The sequence below is a fragment of the Sinocyclocheilus anshuiensis genome, unplaced genomic scaffold, assembly GCF_001515605.1.
Source record: "Sinocyclocheilus anshuiensis isolate Anshui unplaced genomic scaffold, SAMN03320099.WGS_v1.1 scaffold888, whole genome shotgun sequence".
NCBI classification, from domain to species: Eukaryota; Metazoa; Chordata; class Actinopteri; order Cypriniformes; family Cyprinidae; genus Sinocyclocheilus; species Sinocyclocheilus anshuiensis.
This window is the reverse complement of record NW_015549648.1, coordinates 289,630-298,317: the sequence shown is the minus strand read 5'-3', so window position 1 is coordinate 298,317 and position 8,688 is coordinate 289,630. Positions and strand designations below refer to the sequence as shown.

General features: G+C 38.1%; 2 protein-coding genes across 3 annotated transcripts in view; one reads left to right on the top strand and one right to left on the bottom strand.

Moving 5' to 3' along the window:
- Nucleotides 1-1,577, bottom strand: part of LOC107660165 (serine/threonine-protein phosphatase 2B catalytic subunit alpha isoform-like) — a 50,569-nt gene extending 48,992 nt beyond the window's left edge. For both annotated transcript variants that reach the window (XM_016449404.1, XM_016449406.1), the window contains exon 1: nt 1,165-1,577. In XM_016449404.1, coding sequence (XP_016304890.1) covers nt 1,165-1,222 — 58 coding nt within the window. In that variant the 5' untranslated portion in view covers nt 1,223-1,577. The remainder of the gene's footprint in view (nt 1-1,164) is intronic.
- Nucleotides 1,578-2,886: 1,309 nt separating this feature from the next.
- Nucleotides 2,887-8,688, top strand: part of LOC107660164 (ubiquitin-conjugating enzyme E2 D2-like) — a 7,373-nt gene continuing 1,571 nt past the window's right edge. Inside the window, exons 1-6 of the mRNA XM_016449403.1 lie at nt 2,887-3,260; nt 4,476-4,539; nt 5,658-5,718; nt 5,751-5,799; nt 6,180-6,285; nt 7,138-7,231. Of these exons, the coding sequence (XP_016304889.1) occupies nt 3,237-3,260; nt 4,476-4,539; nt 5,658-5,718; nt 5,751-5,799; nt 6,180-6,285; nt 7,138-7,231 (398 nt within the window). The 5' untranslated portion in view covers nt 2,887-3,236. The remainder of the gene's footprint in view (nt 3,261-4,475; nt 4,540-5,657; nt 5,719-5,750; nt 5,800-6,179; nt 6,286-7,137; nt 7,232-8,688) is intronic.

Below are 8,688 nucleotides of genomic sequence, written 5' to 3'. Positions count from 1 at the left end.
CTTGGCTTATATCGAAATCCTCCGACATTCTTCTTTACAAATCCTCGTTTTGTACTTCTAATTAGTGACTGTTTTGTTTTGATCTCTCTCCTGCACTTCCGCATTCGTCACTTCTGAGCGGCACATGCGCAACGCCGACCTCATACGTCATCTGCCCGGAACTGCTTCCGTTTACAACAGTGAGCGCAAGCTAGATTAAATTGATTGTTACGTTTTAAATATGGTTATTTTTCTTACAAAAACGCATCGATTCGCTTTGTTCACCCCCCGGAGCCATGCGAGACACTTTTTATTATGGATGGGCGCTTTTTATTTAACTTCTTTTGGACTGATGCACTGCAACACCCACTGACTGCCATTAAACAGCTTGAAAGATCAAAGACTATTTTTAATATAACTCCGACTGGATTTGTCTGAAAGAAGAAAGACATATACACCTAGGATGCCTTGAGGGTGAGTAATTTTTGAGCTAATTTTAATTTTTGGGTGAACTAACCCTTTAAAGTAGGTTAAGATGAATTTTAAATTTGTGCCCCCTGTGGTCACTGTGGTCTAGAACCGCCCCTGCTTTTAAGTTACTTGTTGCAAAAAATAAATAATACACTGAAAATGTGTAGAAACAATTTTCACTCAGAAAGTGGTACTAAATTTCACAATTACATAGAAATATTAAGGAACACATTGAATTAAACTTGAAATTTAAAAACTGTATTTGTATTTTCTTGAAAAACTTACTCCAATAATCTTTTATTTACAACTTTTAAAAGTCATTTTTACCGTGCAGAATGTAGTAAATAAGCACTTGTTACTAATTTGCTAACATAAAAAAATGTACGTTTTAGGGAAAACATGGTAAAATGGCTTGCCATACCTCTCCTGCATCAGCATCGCTGAGCATATAGGGAACCTTAATGGGTTGCCAATCTCATATAATGGAAATAGTTTTTTGGTTGCAAACACACCATCTGAAGAAATTCTTTGATCACTGATCAATCATCGATGCATGACGTATGAGGTTTTAAAAAAATATTCGATAAAAACATTTTCCTTAAAGCGCATCATTACAGAAACAGAATCATAGCGAAACATGCACAATCGCACATAACACTGCATGCTTAAAAATGCTGAGTACGATTAAAAAGGTACACAACACAATGCACTTACATTTGATCACGCGGTCGGTAGGGTTTAAACCCACGATGTCTGCGCTGGACATTCTCATGGGTTGTTGTGGATAACGGGGAAAGTGCGCCTACTCCTAACGGGTGAGCGTGCGGTCTTCGGTGCTGCGGGATGCGCGGGCTGCAGAAGCCGCATCACTTGGTGCGTCTCTCCTCCGTCCACCGTCGGTCAGGGGGGAAGATGTGTCGCAGTTGATCCGGGGGAACTGTTATGCTGGAGATGCTGGACTCTGCCTGGTGCCGTGTGGGGGCGGATGGGTAGACAGATAGATGGATGGATGGAGCAGCAGGAGGGGGGCTGGGAGACTTCTGCTCGGTTCAGGGTATCCTCAACGCGTTGCAGCACCACCCCGACATGGCGAAGACAGGAACTCCCACGCTCTGGCTTGCAGGGACTGCCTCATACTGCCATCACGCGGAGGTTGATTCGGGGTTTCCCTGCGCACGAGATGAGAGGGAGCGCGCGCGCACCCAGGCCTTGTTGCTGCTTTATTGACATCAGTCTTTTTAATGCTTCATGGCGTAGAAAGTCAGAAGGCGGCGTAGGAATCTTACTGTATTGTGAATGTTATAAGAACAGATCTATCTATCTATCTATCTATCAAACAAACCATTCTGGAATGCTGTTTCATTAACATAAATACAAAACAATTCTCGGTTTTCATTGTTTTTTGGCACTGCACCATAGTAATACCATGGACTTTTGAACATGTAGGCTACCATGGTAATAAAATGTTATTCTTTTAATTTCCACAGAGTTGCATGTAAATAATGTATGATAGTCATTCAATAGCAAGTTCTATATCAAATTCACCTTACCTTACCACTACTACATCAACATAGTAGCCTACATTTTAAATATACCACCTGGTCCATTTTGAAATGTTATGCTTTCATCACTCTCTATTTTGCACTATTTTGTTGTCATGTATTAATAATCAACATTATTTTGTGCTGTACCATTGACAATTTCCTTTGAACCCAGTGTGTCAGTACTGTTCTGTTCTATTCCACCATTACGCCTAAAGGCTTGCTTTTTTCAGTGAATGTGATTGTCTGAATGGGGTCGTTTTTTTTTTTTTTTTTGCAATGAATGTGATTGTCTGAATGGGGTAGAGGGCATAAACCTGTGCAACGGGATAAAGATATCACAATGAAACAAGGTATTTTAGGAATATAGGCCGATAGTTTGATCTTTTTGGATTTGTGTAATCAGGATTATGTGAGGATCGGACAAAAGCAGCCTAAAATATTTGTTATTAATTGTTTGGAAAATCAAATATTAGAAATGAGAACAAAAACAGGTAAGGCAATAAATAATTACAATGCATCAGATTAAGTCAAATCATATAGATAGATAGATAGATAGATAGATGATATTTGACCATTATCAAATATCCCTCCGCACTGGTGAAACTTCATCTGAACGAGGGTATATGTGTTATTGCCATTCATGTTAGAATGGAATAAACTGTTTTGCTCATATGAATATGAGTCGCATGAACACCACTTACAATAAACATCTCGACATATCATACTTATATCCTCCTTATTCTCTCCATTCTATTACTGAGCTGACCATCAAGCTCGTTTGTCGGCTCCGAAATGGAAGCGTTCAAACACAGGCTTTCATTTGGGCTCTATAAGCGTTGAAGTCGCTGAGCGCGATCCGCCATTTTGGCACCGCCATTGCATCAGTTTCGTGATTCACTACCGCACTATCTAGCAACTGGCGTCGGCGCGCAATCTGTCCCCGGCGACTGCGTCCATTGGCGGAAGGATCTGATTAGAGTAGCGCAGTGTGCGTGATGCGGTAGCTGCTCTCTGCCGCTGCTGCAGGAGGAAGACCGAACCGCTACCAGCACCACCTTTCAGTTTCGCCTTCAAATTACACCAACCGGCTCCGTCACACACAGAACACCGACTGAATTATTACCCCAAGACGTCCCTTATTAAGACACCGGAGGGGTTGGTCGCGTCAAAATTGAAGAAGCGCTGTTTTAATCGAGTATAAGGCGGGTTTTGTGTGTTTTTGACAGCAGTAACAGCACAACAATGGCTCTGAAAAGAATCCACAAGGTAAGAGAAGGAAGTCACGGGCGCCATTGCCCTATTCCGCATTGCAAACGCACCATCCTTACTCATTTACGCCGGAAAGGCGATTTAAGGGATGTTATTGAGAAGTTAAACGTGTAAAGTGTGACACTGGTGGGATGACAAGTGTAGTAAAGCTCGACGGTTCGGCCCGGGTTAACGGTTAGCATGATAGCTAGCGACCCTCCGTCGAACTGTGTGTGACTGATATAAAATATGTATTCGGTCATTGCTTTTGTATTTCCCTTCTCGTTTTTATCTTAAACGGATATAAATAGTCAATTGAAATTGAAGTAGGGTTGAAATGGTTCGCTTGAGGATTAATGTAAGATCATGATAACGTGTTAGCATGCTAACCCCTCGTTGCCACCAATGCTAAAGGCCCATTTGGAAACCTTGAACAAAGATCGTTTATATCCACCACAACTTCATAAATTTACTGTATTTTTACTATTAATATATTAGTGTACGGTATTATATTATACTAATTTATTTCGTGTTGGTTTGGGTTGTTAACTGGCTAGCCGCTCCGGTAACGTTAGAGGCATCTAGCCTCAGTTCGCCATCGCGTTAATGTTTTAAATCATTTTCAGAATGTATTGGTGTTGTTGTTTATATTGTATATCTGTTTCAAGATTGGGTCCTTTAGTGCTTCTGTTTAATTTGTATAGGCAAACTCGCACATTATGTATCTGGAGATTTCAGGTTAGCTCGTGGCGCAAGCAAATTGGTTATATGAACGTGGTCCAAAGCATTTCAGACCCCTTATTGTGCTTTTCTGACAATTTGAACGTTTCAATACTCTTGGGTTTCAGTAGAACAGACTAACCCGGAAAAATCTGAGTTACATAAGCTGTGGTCACCTCTCGTGTCATTACAGGAGCAATAACTCCACACAGCAGCAATAACTCCACTGTTATGTGTCTGATTTTATATTGACCTCTTTATTCTCTAAATTATCCATCCATTGCGTTTGTTCTGCGTATTTTACTGTAACTTTATCAAATGCACAGATATTTGGAGTATTAAGTTTCGGTGTCAGTTTCTCAGTTTCATTTTGGTGCTTCATTGTCAGCAGCGTGCACTGCAGGTGTTTCAGGAAGGGATCGGGACAGGTGATTCAGAGTTTTACTTGCTGGTTTTAAAGAAATGATAGGTGAACCGTTTTTAAACTGCAATTTTGTTTCTGGTGTGTTGCAGGAGCTGCATGATTTGGGCCGTGACCCACCTGCTCAGTGTTCAGCGGGCCCAGTAGGGGATGACAGTAAGTAACTTGCTTTGCCCACCTATGAATTTGATAAACCAGTGAGTTTATTTTTCAAATTCAAGTTACTGGTATTTTGAAGAAAATCATTGGTAATTTCAGCTTCGATTGTGTAACAAAGTCAACTTTTAACTCTTGCTGTGCTGAAATTCCTTTACTTAATTTGGTGTTTCTGTCAAAAATGATTGTCCTTTTCAATTTTTTTAGTGTAAATCTCTTATTATGCTATATTATCACCAAATCTAGAATTGAATGTTTTTGTCAACTTGTTTTCTTTCAATTAGCTTGGGTTTTGTATTTCTTTTTGGAATTGATTGGTTGTAGGTACACTAAGGGAATTCAGTAAGTTTTAGAACAATGCAATAACATAAACTAGCGTGTTTGGAAAAAGAAAATTGTTATAGATATAATTAGTTGTTTGAAAGAACAAGTTATCTTCTGGTGTGACGTCATGTCCCTCCTTTTTCAGATCTTCTTTATCAACCATATTATTATAGTTAAAATATAGTAGAGGCCTCTATATGTATGTATGTTAAGTTTGAGGAGAAATACTGGTATGTTGTGGTGTATGGTAATACTGGTATGCTGAGATACATATTTTTTATTTTTATTATTGCCTTGTTTAATAGAATCAGCTCTTCAAGGGGTCTTATGTATACAGCACTTATAGAAACTGACTGTCATAGTAGCTTCAAACACATTGTCAGAAGTGCTTTTTCCTGTCTGATCATTTTTTCTGTGTCCTGTGATAGATGGTGCTAGTCAATATTTAGCGTGAAGCTCAGCCGCAAGTTGACGGATTGTTTGAACCAATAAATAGCATATATAGCTTCCCTCAAAAGAGTCGCTATTTTATTAAACTGACTCATACAACCATCTGACCCACTTAGTGCCTCAGAGATTTGACTGAAATATGACAACATAATTGTACCCAAATTTGCTTCATCATATTTTATGCTGTATTCCTCAGTGGGCTCTTTTAATTCTGACAAGACTGATTCTAAGCTGGCAAGCAAAAATTTTACCTCTTTGAGTTGTACAAAGACATGATGAACATGGTGTGACTGATATAGGCTTTCCCTGACCATTTTTTATTTTTATTTTTTGTCTTGTTTCAGTGTTTCATTGGCAGGCCACAATAATGGGACCAGTAAGTATTTATTTTTTGTGTTTCCTATAGTAGACGGCAACATTACAGGAATCCCTTGGAGCATGATATTGTTGATATATAAATATAGATACCCCTTCAAACCACCAAAGGTCAGTAACATCCACACCTGTTTGACTCAGGCACAGCTTCTCAGGTGTTTTGGTTATTCTCAAGAGCTGCTTAATTATTTGTCACTTTGTATCCTCAGTTTACCAACCTGTACATTCTTTGTCATGACATAAGGAAATGTTTTTTCCTCCCACCATATATTCAAATAATTAATCTTATCATGACTGTATATCATATGCAGTTGTAGAATGCAGGGAATCTTGTTGATGAATTTAAGGAATGTGTTCGAAGGAAGCCAGTGCTTGTGTTTAGATTTCAATCTTCAGTAACTAGGAACTGTTCTAGAGTTGGCTGTTATTTTACTGTTTAGCTTGTAAAGGTTGGGATTTGCGTGCTTATTTTTCTCTTGCTCCTTTCTCAGGTTGCATTTACCACAAGAATCTATCACCCAAATATCAACAGCAATGGCAGCATTTGTCTGGATATTCTGAGGTCACAGTGGTCACCGGCACTCACCATCTCCAAAGGTACACCTCCGTTTTCAAAGATTGTTTTATGGCAATTAATTCTGGAAATGTTTGTTTGTTTCTTAGCCTCAGTCTACATCTTCCCATGGTGTAGCATGTATGGGGTTTTAGTAGGATTTTATTGTTACCCACAAAATTTAGCATGTAGACAAAATATTAAAATGTGATGTTTGAATGCTCAAGTGCTGTGAGAACTGCTTTAAATAATGTAGCACCCAGAATCCTATTTTGTATTCAGATTCGTTCAAAATTCAACTAAAAATCTTTTGTAGCATTGTCGTGCAGAATTGTTACCTTTTAAATATATGAAATTTTAGTTTGATTGTATGTGCCATGAAGTAGTTTTTGAAGATTTATATGGCAATAAACACAAATTGAAATATGTTATGCTTTTACACCAGAGGAGAGTGTAAGATGCTGCTGGTTTCTCATTGACATGACATTTGCTGCATAAGAATTGTTTCTAATAATAATCTCATTCTTTAGTTTAAAACTCAAAATCTTTAACACAAACAAAATGATAGTGATATTGGAGAATATTTTTTGAGTTTCTGAATTTACTGCAGTGTCTAAATGTAAATGCATGCAGCTAGATCTGAATGTGATTCATTTGCTGCTATTCACATGTTTAGTGGTGATGTTAGGGACATTTCAGTGTTTTTGAGAGTAATTTCCGACTACATTGATTATATTTTTATTCATGTATGTTTAAGCTGCTTATAACAGGTTTTTGGTGCCTAAAATATTTAAGAAATGAGTGTTCTTATACAAGATGACAGCTGTTTAAACAAGTATATTGTTCTTTTAAAGTTGTTGTTTTTTTTCTTTTAATGTTTTTATCTTGCCCTTCAGTTCTCCTGTCCATCTGCTCCCTGCTGTGTGACCCCAATCCGGACGACCCCTTAGTACCTGAGATTGCCCGCATTTACAAGACTGACAGGGAAAAGTGAGTGTCCTCTTCTGCACCAGATCTGTACTGTGCACTGTTTGCCCTAATGCTCTTCCCCATAGGTGCTGTCATGCAGTCATTTGCATTATTAGCTACGTTATTGTCTATGCAGTTTCCTGTTTTGACACTTGTCAACTTTCTTCCCTGGGGATGTTGTGTTTATACGCTGACACTCTGAAGTCCTGTTTTGTGAATAATTTACTTTTACTGTTGCTGAGCTTTGAAGTTGACTGAAGTAGAGACATAGCAAAAGTGAAAATGTTTTCAGCTTGCTGTAATTCCAAAAAGCAGGCTTCAATAGCTCAACGAGCAACAGTGTTTTATTTTATCTAAACCAGACTGAGCTGGGTGTAATAATTTGAACTGGAGGATGATTCTAATCAAATTCAACAGAAAAGAGAATTAAATGCCAGCAGACTCCCATTAGATCCTTACTGTTTTAAATTGGTGTTATTGGCAAATGTGGGTGGAAAAAGCAATTGAGGTTGAGGGCTGGACCTTGTAAGAACTCAAGGGAATACTGAAGAGTTCCTTTGTAATGGATTGTAAATTATTGGAGATGCCCAACTTTTTCCAAATTTCCTTTAAAACATGAAGAGGGCTATTGACTGTGTCAAAGGAACAATTCATGTTTTTCTTTTAGATAACTTTTTGTTCTTCACGTACACATGCTCAGGGCTCAGAAACAACATTCTTTTGGCCCTTTACTTTCCCACACTAATGTTTAATTCCAATATAGCTTTTGCTGCCACACCTTTCAACAACAGGTTGTTTGCATTAAACTTGAAAAAAAAAAAAGAGTTCTTTATTGGCATCTATGGTTCCATGAAGAAACTTTAGTATCAATGCAGACCTGCCAACCTGTACGCATTTTGCGTAGCGGGTACGCATTTTGACCTTCAAGTACGCTGGTACGATTTGTCACTCTAAAGCAGTGGTCACCAACCTTTTTAGGCCCAAGATCCCTGACCTCGGCCTTTATGAAAGACAAGATCTACCTATTGAAGAATTGATAGAAAAAGACATCCCAGATTGTACTTCAAATTTGAGGCCTTTTACTTAGTATTTTGTAATACTTAGTAATTTACTTAGTATGCTCCGATCATAGCTAATTCAGATTTTCTTTTCTTTCTTTCTTTCTTTTTTTTTTTTTTAACTAGCAAATTGGCTGATTCTGATACTGACATTTAAGCAAATTTATTTATTGGCTTTTTGCTTTATAACAAACAAACTGGCTTCAAAAAAAATATCTAGCCATTTGAAATTAGAGGCAACCACTGCATTTTAATCACGATCTGCACGGGCAGTTGTTTTTGATTTGATTTAGATTAATTTCAGGATTTAAAACAAAAAAAGAATGGTCTGACTTTAGGTGTTATTTATTGTTTTGCTACATAAAACATCTGCACGAAACAAAAACAGCAGGTCTGAATGAGACGCACTCTCTGACAGCA